This window comes from Heliangelus exortis, chromosome 1 (genome assembly GCF_036169615.1).
Source record: "Heliangelus exortis chromosome 1, bHelExo1.hap1, whole genome shotgun sequence".
Classification (NCBI taxonomy): domain Eukaryota; kingdom Metazoa; phylum Chordata; class Aves; order Apodiformes; family Trochilidae; genus Heliangelus; species Heliangelus exortis.
Genome location: NC_092422.1, coordinates 41813014 through 41835056, shown reverse-complemented (window position 1 = coordinate 41835056; position 22043 = coordinate 41813014). Strand labels below are relative to the sequence as shown.

General features: G+C 48.7%; 2 protein-coding genes and 1 long non-coding RNA gene across 3 annotated transcripts; all 3 read left to right on the top strand.

Annotated features, from left to right (window-relative positions):
- The first annotated feature begins 652 nt into the window (after positions 1-652).
- LOC139791182 (T-cell activation Rho GTPase-activating protein-like) lies at positions 653-6310 on the top strand. The gene is made up of 4 exons (XM_071733160.1): positions 653-966; positions 1349-1544; positions 1771-1896; positions 6290-6310. Exons 1-4 carry the CDS (start codon positions 653-655, stop codon positions 6308-6310), a joined length of 657 nt encoding a protein of 218 aa, XP_071589261.1.
- Positions 6311-12167: 5857 nt separating this feature from the next.
- LOC139794979 (uncharacterized) lies at positions 12168-12727 on the top strand. Its single transcript, XR_011725338.1, has 3 exons — positions 12168-12221; positions 12352-12418; positions 12643-12727. It is a non-coding gene; the product is annotated as an uncharacterized lncRNA (long non-coding RNA).
- Positions 12728-12737: 10 nt separating this feature from the next.
- LOC139794972 (T-cell activation Rho GTPase-activating protein-like) lies at positions 12738-15672 on the top strand (the record flags this gene model as incomplete). Its single annotated transcript, XM_071741310.1, has 7 exons — positions 12738-12818; positions 13087-13248; positions 13437-13546; positions 13922-14117; positions 14328-14420; positions 14701-14856; positions 15387-15672. Coding segments are annotated over 6 exons (747 nt in total), but the record flags the coding sequence as incomplete, so codon positions are not given.
- Between the last annotated feature and the right edge of the window lie 6371 nt (positions 15673-22043).

Sequence of the window (22043 nt, the reverse complement as noted above, 5' to 3'; positions counted from 1 at the left end):
CTGCTTTTCCTCTGAATTGCATATGCTATTGAACAGTAAAGCACTTAAAATTTCAGAAGACAAAAAGGGCAATATGCCTTTACATGTAAGGACCCTATTGGAAGTTTAACCTCAGCTAGTAAGTCTCAGCTGTAAAAAATTATAAAATATTTAAAAAAAGATGGACAGGTGAAAAATTTAAAGGTGTCAGTGGCTGCATTAGTATTTCCATAAAGAAAGCCCTAGGAAAAATCCTGGATATCTCTCACAAAGGGCTAAGCATGGGCATGTAAACTACGGTCCTGCTCAGTCTCATGGCTCTTACAGTACTAAGGAAGCAGGCATTTTTGCAATGGAGAACAAACATATGAAACAGAAAAGACAGACTTGAAATTGGCAAGAAAATATTATTTCTAGTTTTATTAAAATAGATTATTTTATAGATATATTTATATTAGTAAAATAGATTATTTTTTTTATTCTGCATAAATATTTGACTCGATGTTGGAGAACAAGAGGGAATGGCCCCAGGTTGGAGGTATTTAAAATGTGAGTAGCTCTGGTGCTCAGGGACATGGGTTAGTGGTAGACTGGGCTGTCCCTAATCAGTGCAGAGTGACTGGACTAAATCAACTTTAAATGTCCCTTCCAACCCAGTGCATTCCATGATTCTATGGTTCAGCCCTTGGGACCCCGCAGCAGCCGCCTCCCTCATGCCCAGCACTGTCTGCTCTGCAGGAACGAGGGGGAGCGCGTGCCCGTCCGCTCCCTTGAGGTGCTGCTCCGCGTCGGCCAGAGCACTGGGGATGCTGCCTGTGCTCCCTCCTGGCAGCGGTGGCCAAAGCCTCTGCCTCAGCCACAGCCCTTGGCATTGCAGGACTTCCTCCGCGAGATCCCCTCCAAGCTCCTCGAGGAAGAGCTCTACGAGGAGTGGATGAGAGCCCTGCAGAAGACCAGCAGGCAGGAGGGGCTGGCAGCACTGAAGGAGTGAGTGTGGCGAGCAGCCTGCCTGCTCCCTCCACAGAGACTGCAGAGCCGGGGACTTGCCTGCAGAGCGATGGCCTTGTGGCCAAAGCCGTGTTTTCTGTCAGCCACCTCTTGTCTTGCTGCTGTGGGCTGTGGGTGAGGGGGAAGGGGCACAGGGAAGCCTTTCTCTCCTTGCATCTCTTCCCAGAGGCAGTGGGGCTGCTCCAGGCAGGGAATGTTGCCAGAAGAGCAGGGAGGGCTATCTCAGCAGAGGTGCTCTCCCTGCTGCAGCCCATGCCTGGCCAGGGAGCCTTCCCTCGGCTGCTCCTGGCTGAGATGAGGCTGGGAGAGTTGTGTGGCTGATAACATCTCCTTTGGTAATGTTGTGTTCCTGCTCCCTCAGGGTGGCCAGCAAGTTGCCCGAGGCCAACCTCCAGCTCCTCAGGAGCTTGCTGGCCCTGCTTGGAGCCATCAGCAGCAATGCGGACACCACCAGCATGACTGCTGGCAACCTGGCCATCTGCCTGGGGCCAAGCCTCCTCAGCCCACCCCAGGAGCAGACCCTTCCCCTGGATGAGCTGCTGCAGGTGACAGGGAAGGTACGTTGTGTTCCCCAGCCAGCCCCAGGCTTCTGGGCACACCTGAGCTTGGCTGCTCAGAGGCACCTGGCTGCCTCCTCTCTTCAGGAAAGGCTGTGATGGAGCTGCTGCTCAGAGCAGCCCCACAGCTGCAGCTTTGTGTTCAGAAGCCAGGTGAGCAGGGCTGGGAATGGCGTTTGATCTGTTTTCAGACAGATCCTGAAAACCAATGTTTCTTTTTGTGCAGGTGATACATGTGGTGGAGTTCCTCATTGACCACCACAGGGAACTCTTTGAGGAGGAGGCTGCTGCCCTTGGCACTGCAGTGGCTGAAGAGGCAGAAGCACCAGAGGCAGAAGGGGAAACATCAGAGGTATGTGAGGTTCACAAACAGCATGACAGGAAAAGCCTCCACCCTCAGCAAGTGGGCCTGCTGCCCCAGGGACAAGCAAGGACATCAAGCAGCCTGCAGCTCTGCACAAGTGCAGGTTGATAAGACTGATGCCTGTTGGCCATCACACTTGGTGGGTGGGGTGATCCCACTGGAACTGACTCGGCTGCACTGAGGGATCTGTTGGATGTGTTAGGCCGCAGTTAGACAAGTAGGTCCTTGCCACCTGTTAACTTCAGCAATTCCATTGTAGGCATCTCTAGTTGCACTGGAAAGAGAACGTGTATTTGGCACACTGAAACATGGATCCAGTGTATCTCCAAGCTGAGACAATCTGCATGAATTTTATTAACTCAAAAGCCAGATTTTCTAGCTGAGCCTCCCCCCCCACCCAATGCCCCCCTCCCGAATGTTCTCTTGTATTCTTCCACAGCCTTCTTGTAACTTTCCAGCTCCTTCTGTGCAGGCAGAGTTATTGTTCTTACCAGCACAAAGCACATCTTTGTGTGCTCTTTGTGTGCTCTGAGCTCCTTATCAAGCACAGCTCAGCTCTGCTCCCACCGCTTGTTAGGAATCAAAGGATCATTGCTTTTTCTCCAAGGACTTTGCAGAATTGCCATTCTCATAACATCTTCATCAGTTTCCACATTCTCCCTTCTTTGTTTTTCAAGAGTGTCAGCATAACCTCCTTGAGGGCTCGGGTGGTAAGAATTTGCTTAAGTTTAACTATACATGGAGTACAAACTAAAAGATACAGAAAAATCAACAAAACCAAACTTCCCAACACAGTGATTCCCCTCAACAATCCTGCAAAAGGGCTCCAACCATTTTCAACCTCAAGTTTTTGGGTGAGGTCCTTCAAGGTTTGAATGCTTTTATGCACCAACCCAGAATGATCAGAGAGGCTCACACAACACAAGCCATAAAAATCCTCACAGCCATGTTCATAAGCAAGGAATAAAAAATAAATGGCTGCACAATTTTTGTGTAAAAGTAGCATGTTTTACTGAATCTTTATCAAGCAACAAAGCAGAAAGAGTGTTTAATGTTGCATTATTTTGCTTGGTAAGACAACAGTTGTTAGTGCTTGTGGGACAGCAACTCCAGGAATAAAAAATGAAGCAGCAATAACTTCCGTAGGGTTCCAAAAGGAAACTGTATCCTTACAGTCAGCCTGAAAAATGTGTATAGATGTCTTTGCCCTGCGCAAATGTTGAATTTGTGTATAATGTAAAAGCAGAGAAATATCTGCTGCTAATAGAGTCAAACAACCTAATCTGCAAGGTCCTCCTTTCTGATGAGAAGGAATATAAGTCCACACACGGTCACTGCAGATCAGAAAGATACTTCTAGGTAAAGCAATAGGAGTGTTAAAAGAGTGAGAAATTTTAGCCCAAGTGTAGTTACACTATGCAGTTGCATTTCTATATACAAGAAATGATGAATTAACATTCTGAACTAAGGATTGATTTTTGACTGTACAATTAAAAAACAAACAATAATACATATTAACCGAACCTATTTGGTTAATAAACAATATAAACAATTTCCTGAGGCTCCATTGTGATAAAAGGCAGATGGGATGCCCTATTATCCCAGGTGCCAGTAGGTTTACTATGTTCAAAATGGAAGATGGACTGGGGCTGGAGCACAGCCCAGTTATCTATGGGAAGGCCCACCAAACATGTGCTGAAAGGGTTTGCTGGTGTGGCCACCAAAAGGCACAAAAAATCCTGGCCTATTACATTGGTCAAGGCTACCCAAACATTCTCCTTGGGCTGCACAGAGAGCCAAAAGAATGTTAGTCTTTCTACTGGGAGAGCAATGATAGTGACAAGACAGGAGGTCACACTGGTCTCACATATCCTGCTGGAATCCAGTGAGGTCCAGAATCTGTGGAAACACAAGCATACCCTCGCCCTCAGGCTATTAAAGGGAATGGCCCTTCCCATAAATGAGTATTAAGGTCCTGAATTTTAACATAACCTTTCCCTTGCTGTATACTTAGCATCTTTCCAAAGTGTTTTTCTGTTGGGGTCACATAATTTTCTGCTCAGTTTAAAAAGTTTAAGACGTAGAGCGCTTTTTGTAAGCATTCCTGGGGGAAAATATCCCAGGCTTCCCCTTTTTTGTTTTGTTAATATGGCTTTTAAAGTACCATGTGCTCGTTCAATAATGGCTTGCCAGTCAGGTAGTGACAGAATCCAGTGACATGTGTGATACCCCATTGCTGAAAAAATTCAAGAGCAGAATTGTGACTTTTATGTTGGCCCATTATCTGTTTTGACTTGTGCTGGAACACCAAGAACTGCAAATGCGGCTAAAAAATGTCTCTTAACATCATGAGATTTTTCACCAGTATGAGCAGACACAAAGATACAGGGTGAAAAAGTGTCAGTAGAAAAATGAACATATTTTAGATAGCCAAAGTCCCAAATGTGTGTGGCATCTCTTTGCCAGATCTGTAAGGGACTTAAACCTCACAGATTAGTGCCTAAATGTGGTAAAGGCAGCAAAAGCTGACAATCAGGACATGCAGCAATAATTTGATGAGCCTGCTCCTGAGTGAGACAAAAAGAGTGTTTAAGCACATGGGTACTCTGAGAATAAAACTCATGTGACAACAAGTGTGCTTGTTGAAATAAATCTGGCACCTGAACCATAGCTGCTAAAAGCTCAGCAATCTTATTGCCTTCTGCTACAGGGCCGGGAAGGTTAGTATGAGAATGGACATGAATCACAAAATAAGGAGCAGGCAAAAAGATGGGGATTAGCAATCTCCCTTAGATAAGCACCTTCCAGCCTAGTGACAATACCTGCTACGTAGGCAGAGTTAGTGACAATATTAATAGCTTGTGAAAAACATCTGAAACATCTCATGACTGCTGCTGGTTCTGCTCTCTGGGGGGAGCCAGGCACTGTTTGAATATCATTTTGCCAATGCCCCTGCTTATCCCTCCAGACAATGACTGATTTCCAGTTTGGCCTGACCCATCTGTAAATAAATTTAAGGCCTGTGGTAGTGGAACAGAGCTGACATTAAGATCTAAGGCAGGCCCTAAGTCAATGAGGGATTAAAAAAAGCAGTGAAGAGGGAAATTATTACTTAGGCACCCATTAAAATCAGCCAGGGATGGTTGTAAGAGCCAATTGATTTGTTGCTGTGTAAAAGGTAGAAAAATAGCGGCAGGGTCACAATGCATCAAAAATAGCAAACGGGAGTGACTTTGCTCTATCACCATGGCTATGAGCTCCTGTCTAGTGACAGCACTCTTTGCAAACTGATGTGATAAAAAGATCCCCTCCAGAACAATTAAGGGGTTTTTATTCCCATTGTAGTCTCTGAAGGTCATTGAGAGTTCGCATGTTTGCTGCAAGTTTCATTTTTTGCAGATTTTTTTTTATTTTATTTTGTATCTTTCAACCAAGATACTGCCATGGAGCCATGTTTCAAATTTTTTCAGGTGTGACATAAAGTCCTGCTGCTTGTATGTTTGTAATAACTGCTGTAAGAGCATTGTCTACTTGTTTTTGCTTTTTTGCTGCTATCAAAATATCGTCCATATAATAATAAATGAGTGTACTTGGAAACTGGTCTTGTACAACAAACCATTGACAGATGGTGGGACTGTTGTGCATGCCCTGAGGCAGGACCGTCCAGTGATATCAATCATGAGGGGCTGAGGCATTTATGGAGGGAACAAAAAAGGTAAAATGTGGAGCATCCTGAGAATTCAAGGTTACTTATTGTAAAGAAGAACTCTTGTAGGTCTATGATTAATACTGACCAGTCCTGCGGTATCATCGTCGGGGAGGGTACACCAGGTTGCAGCACCTCATGGGTTCCATTACTGCAGGGCAGATCCTGTAAGAGCCTCCACTTCCCACTTTTTCTTTTTGACTCACAAATATTGGGGTATTCCAGGGGCTTGTGGAGAAGATGACGTGACCTGCATGCAGTCGTTCAGAAACCAGAGCTGGGAGATGATGCAGCTTCTCCTTTGAGAGGGGAGGGCGGGTGGTCGTCCACCTAAGGGCCGGAGCGTGCTGCCTCCCAGCAGCCCCTATTCAAAACCCGCCCCCAGTTTCAAACCCCATTGCGCAAGACAGTCTCTGCCCCATAAAGTAGAAGGCAAAGGCAAAACAAACGGCCTGATTGTAGCCAGGTCCATAAATCAAAAGTCCATAAATCAAAAGTGGAGCTTTGCTTTCTCGAGGGTCCGTGGCGCCACAGAACCACCCCCCCCCCCCCCCCCTGCGCCGCACCAGGCGCCCACTGAGTTGAGGCGACTACGGTGCCGTCCGCACCGCTAAGGGGAATGCCCGTAAGAGACGCCGTACCGTGAGTCAGAGAATGGCGCAATTTACGTTGCAGCAGCGGCCTCCGGTGGTGTGATCGTTAGGACCAGGATATCTGAGGCATTCCAGTGGAACCAAAATTGCCTTCTCTCCGGATTTTAGAGTCCGTTCTAAAATACGTGAGCTGGGCGATCTTTTCGCCTGCTGATACAGTACGAGGAGGACTAGGGGTCCAGAGTATTATCTGTATGTCACAGGTAAAACCAGAATCAATCAATCCTGGAAGCACAGAGGGCTTGCCTAGTAATAGACTTACAGACCCATCAACAGAGCGCTCCCTCATGCCGTTCCCCCCACAAATGCCAGCAGGGACAGTCTGTACCTCGGTGTTACTAAGTTGGATTTGTGAGAGGCGGCCAGGTCCAGCCCTGCACTCCTGGTTCTGCTGGCACACAATCGGCTTCCACTGCCAGCGCCTCTTGAGGGGCTGCTCGTGTCATTGCCCCCCATCCGCTCTTCCCCTGGTTTCGATGAAGAGGGGGGGGGCGTCCGTCCTTATCAAACTTTGAGTGGTAGACACCAGCAAGATGCTTTCCTTTTCTGCAACAGGGTCATATGCCAGGCTCTTTTTTTGTTTTGTTAGCCTGTGAAAAAGGATGTTTTTGTCTAAAATGACCCCGTTTTCTACGGGAATAGCAGGGACCCTGTTGCAAGTCTAGAGCCGCAAAAGCCTCAGCGAGCAGAGTTGTGGTATGTGAAATGGACCCTGGCAAGCTTTCATCATTTCAGTGATAGTAGGATTCTGGCCTTGCAAGGGCCTCAGTATTTTCTGACAATCAACATTAGCGTTTTCAACTGCGAGCTGTTTAAACAGTATATCACGGGTCTCCATGTTATGTAATCGTTTCTCAAGCCCCTCTTTCAAGTGGTCTAAGAATTCCATGAAAGGTTCAATAGCTCCCTGCCTTGTGAAGGAAAGAAGTGAGTGGAGATCTCTCCTCTGGGACCTTGTGGATAGCCTGCAGGGCTAGTCTGGTGAGCTGAGCAAGCCCCTCAGGTGGGATGGTGGCTTGCGCCAAGGGCGCTAGAAAAGCGTCCCTCACCTGTTAAGGCTTCCATGTCCACACGGTGCAGGGAGCTTCCCTGAAGTAACGCCAGATTACACAGAGCCTGGAGGTTCGCAAGGTCTTGCCATTCCATGATAAAGATCATAAACTGCATAGGGGTTATGATGATACGTCTGAGAGTTCTCCAGTCATAAGGAGTAAGAAAAAAGGAGTCTGCAATTTCCTCCAGCAGGCTGATTGTAAAAGGAGCAGACAAGCTGTTCTCTTTAACTGCTCTGTGCAGCTCTTTTATGGCCTCGTAACTGAGAAGCTTCCACTTAGGATTTTGCTGATTGGGGCTATATATCACAGGAATGGCTTGCAGTTTTTCTAAATCCCCCATGTCTTGTGCTTTCTGCCATACCACAGCCCAGCGATCACAGGGATCAGGGAAAAAGAGCTCCGCCTCCTGCTTTGGGTCTGTCCCTCCTGGAGCAAAAGGATCATCAAAATGTGCCAAGGGCACCTCCGGTGGAGCTAACTCCATTGTGCCAAAGACAGGGATAGACTGATCCAGCACCTGATTAGGGTCGGCAGGATTGGTGTCACACTTCGAGGCTGCAGTCTCATCAGGCTGTGGCAACTGGGCTGCTACTGATACCGCGGAGCAGTTGGTTAGGAGGCTTAGAGCCCACGTAGCTTTTTAAGGCTTCACAAAGAGTTCTCCAGGGTCCCGGCAATGTATTAGCAGTTTTGTCATACCACGTTGCTAGATCCTACAATCGGACCCTGACTTTGTCCCACACCTCTGGATTGTATAGGTTCTGTGTGTTCAAGGAAGGCTCCTGTTCCTTGGCCCATAAAAGCAAATGCTTCAAGTCTCTGCTGTCTAAGTCCCAACTTTGTTTTCCCAATATATGTCTAAGCACAGTTAAACATTGTTCTGTTCCTTTGTAATATAACTCCCAATTTTTGTTCTCAGCTGCTTACCTCTTCTCCTGCAGTGAGGCACTTGATGGTGTGCACCAAAATTTTCTCTCTCACAGATCCCTTAAGTTCAGCCAAGCTCTGCCTCTGGTATGGATGATAAACTGCTTTATTTTTGTCTGCTTTATTCAAGTCCTGATTTGGGTGACAGTTGTGGCTTTGCTGAAACACGGACCCAGTGTATCTCCAAACTGAGACAATCTGAATCAAAGTTTATCAAATCACAAGCTGCACTTTATAGCTGAGCCTCCCCCCCACTACTCACCCCAGACTCCCCTCCCAAATGTTCTCTTGTATTCTTCCACAGCCTTCATGTAACTTTCCAGCTCCTTCTGTGCAGGCAAAGTTAGTGTTCTTATCAGCACAATGCACATCTTCTCTCCTTATCAAGCACAGCTCCGCTCCTCTCCCACAGCTTGTTAGGAATCAAAGGATATGTAACATTGGTTGTATATATATATTTTTAATGTTTTTTTCTACTCACAGCAGTCAAGATAAATTACCTAGATTTGTATTTTTTGGATTTTAATATTAAGAAGCATCTTTTGTTTCCAGGGGATGGTCCCACTCTTTCCAAAAAGGGTGGATTTTTACTCTAGCAGGTTTCCCCAGTGTTCTCCCTTCTGTGTGATTCAGTGAGTTTCAACAGGACTTATATAAGCAGCCAGCAGCCTACTACTTTTTGTGACTGAAAAAGTTTGGTTTTCTCTTTCTGATGTACCTTGGGTCCTGCTGGCAATACTTGGGAAGCTTTGCATTTCTTTGCATTTGTCAACCCTTCATAATGAAAACATCTCGTTCAAAAGTGACTGCAAAAAAACCCCACAAAACCTTTCCAAACATGACACCCAAACCCCAATATAAACTTATGAAAAATATTAAAAAAGAGCATCTGTTGTGTCCCATCAGATGAAGCCAGCACTCAGCCAACGCAAAGCTCATTCTGGTAGGCAGCTAACAGCAAACACTGGAAGGTGACTGTCTTATCTGAGGGAGCTATTGTTCTAAAATCTCAGAGTACTGCACAGTCAAAGAAATTCAACTCCACATTTCTTGCCATAAACCTTAGCCTGTCCATTCAACCATATTTAACACTTAAGGCCCTTCACAGGGGACATGCCTTACGAGGTATTCTGCAGCTGTCTTATATATTGTATGTATAAATAGTTAACTATCTCCAACACAAAAATGAATAAAACATTTATGACTGTGAGACACAATCCAGTGTCTGAAAGCAAAAATAGTTGATAAATTTACCCATTATTACGCACCCAGATGAAAACCCATTCTCCTCACTGGAGACAATCATAGACAAATGAAAAGAGATAGGAAATGAAAAAGCAAGTAGATGAACTGGGAAAAAAATAGGGGAAAAAAAAGCAGTTAAAGGAGGAAGTTAAAATAACCAAAGCCTTGGAGACAGCCAAAGTATTCTAACTTGCATAAATCATCAGGGAGATGCTCAGAGAAGATAAATCTCCTGAAGAGATCATGCTTCAAAGCAGACATTATTTTAAGCCCAGAAAATGAGAGCTGTCTCAGAGGCAAGCACTGGAAGCTGGGTCTTTGCCCAGGATTGTTGAACAGGCTGTATAAACAGTTCCTTCCCAGGAGGAGGTTCCTTCGTTGCTTTTTGAAGGTCCCAGCAGCTGTAGGGGAGCAATATAGAAAATATAGTAATTTTCATTAGTAAGTAAAGGAAAACCAGGAACATCTTGGAAATGAGAATGTAGTGTGGTATTTGACTGACAAAGGGGTGCTCCAGTTCCTTTTCAACACAAAGACATCCTACCATCTCAAACAAGAGCAAGCCCTAAGTAACCAGGCACTTCTGAGGTGGAAAAAAGCAGATGTAACAGAATGGAGAAAATTAAAATCTGCACTAAAACATTGTTTCTAAAAGAAGACTACTTTTTAGATCCAGTATGGACACTTAACTAATATTTCTGCAGTAGTAAGTTGGAGAACAAGAGGGAGATGGTCTCAACTTATGCAACACATTTTTTTTATCTGCTCCAAGGAAGCATTTTTCACCTAAAGACTTTTCACAGAAAGGCTTCCCAGGCAGGTGCTGGAGTCATCCTAGGAGGTATTTGAAATGCGTGTCCCTGGTGCTCAGGGACATGGGCTGGTGGTAGACTGGGCACTGGGCTGGGTTAAGCCAGTTGGACATGATGAAACTCAAAGTCTTTTTCCAACCAACATGGTTCTAAAGCTGATGGGTTTAAAGCTGTTCCTGCTCAGTGCAGGGTGACTGGACTACGTCACCTTTAAAGGTCCCTTCCAACCCAGTGCATTCTGTTGGTTCCACGGTTCCATGGTTCTGTTTTCCAAGGGCCCTGTTGAGTCGTTGGGGTCCCAGTGGTGACACCCCTGGCAACGGGCACAGTGCCTGCAGGGAGAGTGTTGTGCAGGCAGGGAGCAGCACTGGGGAGAGCCACGCTCTTGCCCAGCAGCTCTTTGTGGCATCGCGACCCCCTTGGCAGCCTCGCTTGGGCCATTGGGCACTGCCCTCAGCCCACCAGTGTGTCCCAGGCGAGGCTTTTCCTAGCGTTTTCAGGATGGGACAGCTGAACTGCACCCATGGCTCCAGGTAGGCTCCCCCCGTGACCCGGGAACACGCCGGCACAGCCCTTGGGGCCCCACAACAGCCGCCTCCCTCATGCCCGACACCGTCTGCTCTGCAGGAGCAAGCGGGAGCGCGTGCCCATCCGCTCCCTCGAGGTGCTGCTCCGCCAGCGCGTGAGGGTGACCTGGGGCCGTGAGACGAGGGAAAGGGACCTCTTCCTCTTGAGCGATGTTTTGATCATCGCCAAGCCCAAGTAAGGCTCCTGGAGCCCAGCTGCCTTTGCTCCCAAGCCCTGCTCCTGGCACAGGGCACAAGGGCAGGGACAGCCAAGGAGCAGCCCTGGGCCCCTGGCACCTTGCTGGGGGATGCGCTCATGGCCACGCCCTTGGCAGGAGGATGCCAGAGGGGAGCCCCAGGGCTGGGCCGCCTCTGGGTCACCTCCTGTCACTTTTCTTTACAGACGTGGCGGAGCCCCGCGCCCCAAGCTCGTCCTGGCCCTGGACCAGCTCCAGGTGCTGTGCGGCAGCACAGGGGCGGCCGGGGATGGAGCTCAAGAGGAAGAAGGGAAGAACAGCAACTCCCTTGTCCTCACCTGGTCCCACGGCTCCTGCATCGTCACCTTCCCGTGAGTCTGGCTGACACGTCCCACCCCACGGGGCTTTCTCCTGCCTCTGTGGCCTTCCCCACGGGACAGGGCTGTGCCTGCACCCGCCCCTGCCCCCAGCCTGCAGGTGCAGTGGGACACTCGGGCTGTTTCTTTCTGCAGCTCCTGGGCGCTGAAGGAGCTCTGGGTCAGCGCCTTCCTTGGGTAAGCTCTGCCTGGCAGTGAAGCCTGGGGTGGACGTGGTCACGTCCTGGGGGGAAAGCTCCACCTGCAGCTGTTCCATGACAAAAGACTGCTCCCTGCTCTGGGGACAGATGCCCCCATGCCTGTGGGCAGCTCTTGAGTGGGCAGAGCTGGCTGAGCTGCTTCACGTGCTGTGGGGCTGACTCCCAGCCGCAGCCCCAACCACTGCACCAGCCCCAGCCCCAACCACTGCTGCTGCTCTGCGCTGCACTTCTGAGTGCCAACTGGCTGCTTCTTGGGAGTGCTCCCTGGGCTGGCAGGACAGGGAAAAGGTGTGTCTCACACAGCTCTTGTTCTGCCTCTTGCCCACGCGCAGAATACCAGAAGAAGGAGAGGGACCAAAGGTGACCCAGCTGCCCTCCATCAACCTCCTGCTGAAGGTGCTGCATGGCCTCAATGCTGTGAGTGTCCCTCCTGTCTCCCCTCTGTCCCCAGCTGCTGCTCCATCCCCCCTAGTGCTCTGGGTGCATCGTTTCTCACCTTCTGCTCTCTTCCCCTTGGCCAGGAGAAGACACTGAACACCAGCAGGCTGGAGAGGCTGCTGGAGGAGCAGGCAAAGGTCGGGATGGGTTGGGGAGGGCTCTCAGCTGTCCCCACCACTTTCACACACAGGGCCAGGGACTGATGAAGTTCCCTGATGGCCCTTTCTGCTCTGGGGCTGCTCGGTGAGCACAGCACATTTCTTGCAGGCTGGTGCAGAGCAGCAGCCACCTCCCATCCCCTCTGGCAGTGAAGGGGAAGACGGTCATGCGGCTGGTGAGTTTGGAGCAGACAGACACAGGGTGGCCTTTCTCTCCACAGCCCCATCCCCACGGCCCTGCAGCAGCAGCAGAGAGCTGCCCAGCCAGGCCCCTTGTTCCCAAACGCTGCCTCTCCCCTGCCCTTGGTGGGGTGTGGGAGGAGAGTGCTGAGAAGGGCTCTGGGATCAGCAGTTCCCGGTGCTTCTCCTCCAGGGCTCTTTGCTCTCTTTCCCTTGGCAGCAGGCAGGACCCGCAGGAGGAGGTGGGGGCTGCCCCGGCTCTTTGGGCGGCGAGGGACCTCGTCCGCTGCAGAGGCGCCCAAAGGGCCGTGGGGCTCTGGCAGCAGTGCTGCTCTCTTTGGGCAGCCCCTGGCAGCCCTCTGCAGCCAGGACGGCACGCTGCCCCAGCCCATCCAGGTGAGCAAGCCTGGCCAGAGGATCCCCCTCCATCCCTCTGGCTCCTCTGCAGAGGTGGTGCCCCCAGCAAAGTGCACCGAGATTTCTCCTGCCCGTGGTCCCCCCCCCAGCCATCTCTCCCTCTTAGCCCAGGCCAGCCCAGCCAGAGCTGCCCAGCTGTGTTCACACCCGCTCCTGCCCCTCAGGAAGGTTCCCCTTGCCCCAGGGCCTGTCTCCAGCCCAGTAACTCTCTCCTCTCTCCTCTTTCCTCTTCTCTCCCGTGCTGCAGGACCTGCTGGCTCTCCTGCACCAGCAAGGGCCATCCACAAAGGGGATCTTCCGGCTGGCGGCCGAAAAGCGTGCCTGCTGCCAGCTGAGAAAGGCTCTCGAGAGCGGGGCAGAGGTCCCCCTTGGGAGCCATCCTGTGCACCTGCTGGCTGCCATCTTGAAGGTGAGCCCTGCTGAGATGGAGCCCAGCAGCTCCTGGCTCTGTGGCTGCTGATGGGCACCTGCCAGACCTGCAGTCCAAAAGCCGGGAGCCTGCTCCGCGTCGGCCAGAGCACTGGAGATGCTGCCTGTGCTCCCTCCTGGCAGCGGTGGCCAAAGCCTCTGCCTCAGCCACAGCCTTTGGCATTGCAGGACTTCCTCCGCGAGATCCCCTCCAAGCTCCTCGAGGAAGAGCTCTACGAGGAGTGGATGAGAGCCCTGCAGAAGACCAGCAGGCAGGAGGGGCTGGCAGCACTGAAGGAGTGAGTGTGGCGAGCAGCCTGCCTGCTCCCTCCACAGGGACTGCAGAGCCAGGGACTTGCCTGCAGAGCGATGGCCTCGTGGCCAAAGCCGTGTTTTCTGTCAGCCACCTCTTGTCTTGCTGCTGTGGGTGAGGGGGAAGGGGCACAGGGAAGCCTTTCTCTCCTTGCATCTCTTACCAGAGGCAGTGGGGCTGCTCCAGGCAGGGAATGTTGCCAGAAGAGCAGGGAGGGCTATCTCAGCAGAGGTGCTCTCTCTGCTGTAGCCCATGCCTGGCCAGGGAGCCTTCCCTCAGCTGCTCCTGGCTGAGATGAGGCTGGGAGAGCTGTGTGGCTGACAACACCTCCTTTGGTAATGTTGTGTTCCTGCTCCCTCAGGGTGGCCAGCAAGTTGCCCGAGGCCAACCTCCAGCTCCTCAGGAGCTTGCTGGCCCTTCTTGGAGCCATCAGCAGCAATGCGGACACCACCAGCATGACTGCTGGCAACCTGGCCATCTGCCTGGGGCCAAGCCTCCTCAGCCCACCCCAGGAGCAGACCCTTCCCCTGGATGAGCTGCTGCAGGTGACAGGGAAGGTACGTTGTGTTCCCCAGCCAGCCCCAGGCTTCTGGGCACACCTGAGCTTGGCTGCTCAGAGGCACCTGGCTGCCTCCTCTCTTCAGGAAAGGCTGTGATGGAGCTGCTGCTCAGAGCAGCCCCACAGCTGCAGCTTTGTGTTCGTGGGTGGGAATGACGTTTTCAGACAGATCCTGGAAACCTGGAAACCAATGCTTTTTTCTGTGCAGGTGATACATCTGGTGGAGTTCCTTATTGACCACCACAGGGAACTCTTTGAGGAGGAGGCTGCTGCACCAGAGGCAGAAGGGGAAACATCAGAGGTATGTGAGGTTCACAAACAGCATGACAGGAAAAGCCTCCACCCTCAGCAAGTGGGCCTGCTGCCCCAGGGACAAGCAAGGACATCGAGCAGCCTGCAGCTCTGCACAAGTGCAGGTTGATAAGGCTGATGACTGTTGGCCATCACACTTGGTGGGTGGGGTGATCCCACTGGAACTGACTCGGCTTAGCTGAGCAAACTCATCCAAGGGATCTCTGTGTTAGGCAGCAGTCAGGCAGGTAGGTCCTCCCCAGCTGTTAACTTCAGCACTTCCATTGCAGGTGCCTGCACTCTCCTCAGAAAGCCAACATGTGGAGAGTCAGGCACCACAGGAAACTGGGCCAGAAGAGCAGGAGGGTGAAACCAGAGCTCTCCAGGATCCATAAGCTCTGAAGTAGATCCAAGCAGGCAAGAGGAACTTCGTGCAGCTCAGGTGTGTAACAGGTTCTGCTGTCTGCCTTTCAAAGCTCTGAACACTGCTCTGCAGTTCTATGGGAACTATTTCCAAGGGTCCCAGAGATGGTCCCGGAGAGGAAGCATGCACCTCCCTTGGGAGAACGTTTCTGTCAGGAGAAACTTCCCACTCCGCTGCTGGCAGTTTTCACTGTGCACTTGTTGAAGCTCTGTTTGTGCAAGGTGGAGCACACGCCCCAGCAAGGTGACAAGACTCACCATGTTGGGCTCTTTTACTGAGTGCCAGCCAGATTTTTGCTTGCTCTTTGGAAAAGAGCACATCCCATCTTCTAAGGGGCTCCATGCCAAGCCCTTCTGCCTGGCAAGGGGACACTTCCCATGTTGGTCAATTTGCCAGGGTCTGAGGTTACCCCACGTCTTGAGAAGGAAGGGCCCAAAGCAGCACTGATGGTTCTGCCCTTTTACTGGCAGAAGACTGGAAGACAAAGTCACTCTTGTTCCTGCTCTCCTGGTTTCTTCAGCACCTTCTGACTCTCTCCTTTTAGGTGCCGAGTTCTTTTCCATGCTTGGATTCCCTGGATGAGCTCTGACACCTGGGCCTCGAGGCGCACGATGCAGCCCCAGCACCACCTCGGCGGCTGCAAGGAGAGACACCCGGTGCCCTTCTGCTCTGGCCAGCAGACTGCACTGCTATGAAGGACTGCATTTATGCTGAACAGCCTGAGCTCCCTTTCCTCCCCTTAAACCTGTAGAGATAGAATGATAGGAGTTCTTGTGTAGTCATTTAGGAATTTAGGAAATAGTTGTTTCATGTTCTTGTGTCATTTTTTCTAGTAATTTAGTTTAGGTTTGTTTCACAAGATTAGTCTAGAGTGTATTTTCAGCTAGGTTAGTGAAAAAGCATAAAGAGTGACAAAAGTCATTCTTTATGCTTTTTTGGATAGACTTTATAATATTTGTTACAGATGTAGTGTCTTAGGCTCCCTTTTCTCCCCTTAAGCCAATATAGGAACAATTTTAGGAGTTCTGGTTTAGTTGTTCTCGAGTTCAGAAAATAGTTGTTTCATGTTCTTTCAGCAGTTTGTTCCAGTAATTTTAATATAGTTTTGGTAGTGTTAAGATTTTGAGTGTGCATTTTATCTCTGTTTTTTTTTGAAAATAAGAACTCACTAACTGTTCCTTAGACATCCCCTCCCTTTCCTTGTTAAATGCTGGTCCTTTTGGCCCATCTCAAACCAAACTGGAAGACAGGAGGGAGTTTCAAAGACAATTGTGTTACCACCCTTGCAGTGAACACTGATGCCTGGGTGGAAAGGAGCTCCAGGCTACTGGCCCAGCTAAGAGAAATCTGAAGAACCTGTGGGTGCCTCAGCCCATGCATTTGTCTATGTTAAGGACAGCACTGCTGCCTCTTGTTGTCTTGGGGTGCCCTAGGGATGTGAAGAAGTGCTGGGGTTATTATGATGGGGTAGAGGCTGGGTGGAATACCTCTGTCCCTCCATTCATACAGGAACTGCACCTTAAAATAATGCAAATACTTTTCAGTTAAAATATTTTTTCTTTGCATTTCTAAGTATATATTCTGGAAGTTCTTTGTGTTTCTTTACAGAAATAAAGTGTCAAATGTATGTGTGGCCAGTCTCAGGCTTTGTATGGGTTCCATTCCCTCTCCTCCTATGTGTTTCAATTCTCTGTCTCTCTGATATTTGGCTGTCCAGGAAGACAAAAAGGTTATGCAAGGGTTGCTCTTCTGTAAGACTTTTGTTTTTCCCAGGAGTTTTTTTTGTTTTGGTTTTGTTTTTTTTCAATGGGAAACCTGAGTAGAAACCTGCATCCCAGAGAAGGTCTTGAGAAGGAGAAAGAAGTGAGGATGTAATTGCTTCTTCTGATTTGGGAAAGAAAATCACTGCTTTCTTACCCACCACAGAGGCCACTAGTCAATATTTCTCTTACCTTGCCGTGCTTTCATACTTCATCACCTTCAGTGTGAAAGGCCTAAACCTCTTGGCTATGTTACCATACCATAGACTGTTAGGAAGAGAAAAGTGAAGAGATCCTCAGGGAGCTGCTATTTGTAGAAAGAAGATTTTTTTGTTGTCAGCTGGAGGATAGAAAGAACTGGTAAGTTACCAAGAAGAGAGCCACTTCAAATCTACCTCATCTGAAATGTAGCTGATGAGTTGAAAATTATCTCTATCATCTGGCAAAAATGGGGAAGACTCCTTTTTTCCTCAGGAAAGAACACTAAAATCAAACCCAAAGATACCCCAAAACCCAAGATGCTGATGTATGAAAACTAATGTTCTTATGCCACTACTTCATCAAGGGACAGCAAGGCAAGGGCAGCAAGGGAGCTGAAACATGTTCCCTCATCTCTGTGCATGTTTTCTTCCTACTGGAGAAAACTGGAATGCATGATCTGGAGCACTGTGGCCATGGTGCCCTCTCAGTGGTCATACTCTGCATTATGCTAAGGACTAGATGCCTGTGAAATGTGCAGTTCTGATTTTCTTACTGAAAATAAGCACATAGTAAACATGACTCACTGCTCTTTCTTCTGGCTTGAAATCTGTGTGTGTTCCCCACGTGCTGAGAGAAGAAGGGTGCCTGGGAAATGGGTGCTGGCACTATCACAGCCAACATCAGCAAAGATCCTGGGTGCTGCTTGCACAAGTCCATTCAGCCTTCTCATCCTGGCCCCATCCATTCCAGTGACCAGGGAAACCTCCTTGCCAAGATAAAATAGGTTGTGCCTCCTCAGAGAGGTCTCATGCAAAGAGACCTCTCTCCTCTCTCAGCTGAGATGGGAGAGGTTACAATGCTGTGAGGAGCTCTTGCTCATCAGCCCTTTGCCAGGCAGTTCCCTAACACCAGACTTTCCCCATCTGCATTGGGCTAGAAAGCATAGAATCACAGAATCATAGAATTGGCTGGGTTGGAAGGGACCTCAGAGATCATCAAGTCCAACCCTTGATCCACTCCTGCTGCAGTTACCAGACCATGGCACTGAGTGCCACATCCAGTCTCTTTTTAAATATCTCCAGGGATGGAGAATCCACCACTTCCCTGGGCAGCCCATTCCAATGCCTGATCACCCTCTCAGTAAAGAAATTCTTTCTAATGTCCAACCTAAACCTCCCCCAGCACAACTTAAAACCGTGCCCTCTTGTCTTGCTGAGAGTTGCCTGGGAAAAGAGGCCAACCCCCACCTGGCTACAACCTCCTTTCAGGGAGTTGTAGAGAGTGATGAGGTCTCCTCTGAGCCTCCTCTTCTCCAGGCTGAACAGCCCCAGCTCCCTCAGCCTCTCCTCATAGGATCTGTGCTCGAGTCCGTTCACCAGCTTGGTTGCCCTCCTTTGGACCTGCTCCAGGACCTCGATATCCTTCCTGAACTGAGGGGCCCAGAACTGGACACAGGACTCGAGGTGTGGCCTCACCAGCACTGAGTACAGGGGCAGAATCCCTTCCCTGGACCTGCTGGCCACGCTCTTCCTGATACAGGCCAGGATGCCATTGGCCTTCTTGTCTACCTGGGCAGATCATAAGCATCTCATGATCAGGACTTGCACTCTGCACGAATGTACAATGCCCCTGGTTAGATTTTTTCACACAAAAAATCACCTGACCTTGTCCTTACAACCCTTTAAAGCGGATTGGTAAGATTGCAGACACTCATTAGTGGCCAACTGAAAAAGGCTCATCCAAATTTCTGCTCAAATCAGACAAAGAGAGGTCTGAGCTGAGCTCCCATATCTGAGACATGTTTTCTGTCTTGATTTCTGTCATGGTTTCAATCCAGAGAGACAGAATGTGTTGTTTTGTGTATTTTTTTGTTTGTTTGTGTTTTTTTTTCAATGTGACCCAGTGGTCTTAAAAAGGCAACAGTTTTAAAGCAAAAAGTTCTTATTCATGTGAAAACTTAATGCAAGAAGTAAGGATATTAAAATATAGGGAGTCTATAGGCCTGCATGAAATGAGGGAGGTGATGACATGTTGTAAAACACACAGCTCTATGATGGAAGAAGAAGATTGGCACTGTCAGCCTCATACAAACACACTCAGGAAGTGTGAGCATAGTTCCAGGGGCAAGAGGTATATAATAGTAGCTTTGATTATATTAACAGTTCTAAAGATTTTTCTGTATAATTTGTTTTGAATCATAGAATCATCAATGTTAGGGGTTGGAAGGGGCCTCTAGAGATCATCAAGTCCAACCCTCCAACTCCCCTGCCAGAGCAGAATCACCTAGGGCAGGACACACAGATACCCATCCAGGTGGGTTCTGAAAGTCTCCAGAGAAGGAGACTCCAGAGCCTCTCTGGGCAGCCTGTGCCAGTGCTCTGTCACCCACACCAGTGTTAATCATGTTTCCTGTTGATGTAACTGCATGCAACAGTCTGTTTGGGATCTAACTTCAGCTTTCAAGCTTTATATTGTGTCATTTGTCTTATGCTTGATGAGAGTTTATTTGATTTGAAATGCCCAGGATTGTTGAACAGTCTGTATGAACAGTTCCTTCCCAGGAGAAGGTTCCTTCCTCCTTGCTTTTTGAAGAGGAGTTTGGGTTCAGTTTGCACATTGGCACACAGGACACTGCAGTGGGACAGCACTCCCTGTACTCCTAAAGAAAGAACTGGGACAGTGGCCCAAAGCAGGTGCTTGTTACAGCTGTGTCATCCTCACCCCCTATCCTGTGCATGGCTTTGGACATCATATGGTGCTTCACAGGAGGATGGTGGGTCCTACTCATCTGACCTCCCACCAGCTGACAGGCAAGTGAAAGTAAAGCTCTGGAGAGCCAGTCTGAAGGACCAGCAAAGCTTAATAAAAGTTATGGTAAAAGGATCCATGAACATTAAGAGTGGTAAAAGGATCCATGAAACTGTCACCAGTGTCACTCTCTCTCTGTCACCATACTCTCTCTTTTAAAGCAACAGACTGTGATTTTCTTAATGGGTAGCAAACCAATCTCACTCAGGCAGATTTTATTATTTTACTTTCCCCTGGTCTTTCAGAATGGTTTTCAACTCCCTCCTACTCCCCCACGCCCCTTGAAAAAAAAAAAAGAAAAAAAAAAAAAAGAAAAAAAAAAAAAGAAAAAAAAAAAAGAGAGAAAGAAAGAGAAACAAGCTTTTGTTACAAAATATCAGCAAAACATCAGGTTAACCTACTTCTACTCCTGCTTCTCCAAACAAAAATACTTGATGGTCGAAGTCCGAGCAGGTGGCTTCCTCACATGGGAAAAGTAATGTTCTGTATCTTTGCTACTCTACTCTTAGTCTTGTAATGTCTGAGTATTCAGTGCCTCAAGCCCACCCCACCTCCTTATTTAGACCCACAGTATCTCCGTGTCAGCACTCGCCCCAAGAGTTCTTTTCATCTCTTCCCTTTTCAAGACATCTATTTTCCATCTCTTCCTTCTCTTTCTCATCTTCCTCTTCTTCTCTTGGACAAACTAAGCTTGCTTCTTGAAAATTATTGTGCAAGAACAAAGTCCAACCACGAGGGGTTGGGTACAGATAGAAAGTTTTCTTGGGTGGACAGTAAATAGCACGAGCAATATGATGTGACCCAGTGAAATTTGGCAAGTCTGTTGTGAGAAAGAGAGAGAGAATGAAACAGAGAGGGGGAGAGAGAGGAACAGACAGAGAAAGATGAGTTCCACTGCAGGCCCTCCCCAGCTGCTTTTGGAAGATGGGGGATCCTGCCCCGCAGTGCTTTGTGGCCACAGAGCCACACTCCCTCCCGTGGGCAGCTGTCCCCAGGGCCCGGTCTCTGCCGGGTGCTCCTGCCCAGTCCTGTGGACGTGTTGCTGCCTCGCTTCACGGGGCTGCTGCTCTTCACCACCATCATCACACACATGGGGATCTTGGGCCCTGTTCCCCCTCTGCCTGGGCACCCACCCGCTCCTGATTCTTCCCTGCCAGGAGTTTCAGCAGGGGGTTCACAGACTCCATGAAGGAGCTGTTATAAATTGACCATGTACTCTGAGTCTTTTTAAACCGAATTAGAATTTATTTAATTGTAGCAAGTAGAATAATGAGCAAAACAGCGCTGGGTGACAGGAGAGTCTCAGCTCTGTTAAACTGCCACACCCACTTTTCCTCACAGCAGGCTTTTTAAAGACCCCTCTTCTTGTTACATTTCTCTTCTTGATACACTGCGCATGTTCCAGTTGTTACCAAGGGCCTTCTCCTCTGCTCCTGTCTCTACGTCACCAGGCTGTGATCTTAATGCTCCACCCACTTTCCAAAACAACTTACTACAATACTTTAATAAAAGATTTCTAATACATATAACAGTTTAATAAACAATCCACAACATTTTATAACAATCCCCCCTTTTTCTTTTGATACTCATTTGTTTATTAAACTTAAACCCAAAAGGACCCACAGAGACTGCTGAGAACATAAGAGGAAACAGAGCAAGTAGAATTAATTCCTGGAAATCTCACAGACTACACAAACCCTGTAGTAACTATGATAAATGAATACAAAACTATTGGCTCAAAATCTTCTGGTCCTCAAGTCTACTTAATGTCCACCTGTATGGTTCATGTGGATTAGTTGAATCTGAAACTGGTATCATGAAACAAAGGATGTACAGGAAAAGAGGTGTCTGTAAAATCTTTTTAAATTGCCTCCTCTGCATTTTTCTCCCAATATTGTTACTAGTCCAGTGAGGGACCAGCCCATTTATTTTACCTATTTTCCTTTTGAAAGAATGGGAGTTCGGCCAGGGCCGCCCACACACTCCAGGTCCCAGGCTGTGGTTTCTCTGGGTTCCTCCTCTGCCTCGCCTGTCGACTGCCCCAGCAGACACAGGGTGTACCATCTTCTCGGCAGCAGGAGCACCAGCCGAGCCTTCTGTCTTTGAACCTGCGAGTTCGCTGCAGCCCACGATTTGGTCCTCACCATTCAAGAAGTGCACTCTATGTTTAGGGCTTCGAACCTACACTGAACAGCAACAATTAGGATGTATTCAAAATTTTAAATAAAACCAAAAGTATAAATCTTTTTAATAGTCACCTCCTTATTTCTATGTTATAACAGGAGTCACAAACCCCTTCTGGAGGCAATCCCCAATTATAGTATTTCCACCAATTTTCCTTACATCCTTTGCATTTAAAATACACAAACAGATAACAACCACAACCAACAATGACATATAACAATTCCTATTAAGTATAATACTAACAAGCTATAAACAA

Excerpts from the sequence above, each read along its gene's own strand:
- LOC139791182 (XM_071733160.1), top strand. The coding sequence starts at position 653 with ATGGTTCAGCCCTTGGGACCCCGCAGCAGCCGCCTCCCTCATGCCCAG. Across the intron at positions 1,545-1,770 it reads TGCTGCAGGTGACAGGGAAG|GTGATACATGTGGTGGAGTT; the intron begins GTACGTTGTGTT and ends CTTTTTGTGCAG. Across the intron at positions 1,897-6,289 it reads CAGAAGGGGAAACATCAGAG|CAGCGGCCTCCGGTGGTGTG; the intron begins GTATGTGAGGTT and ends TTTACGTTGCAG.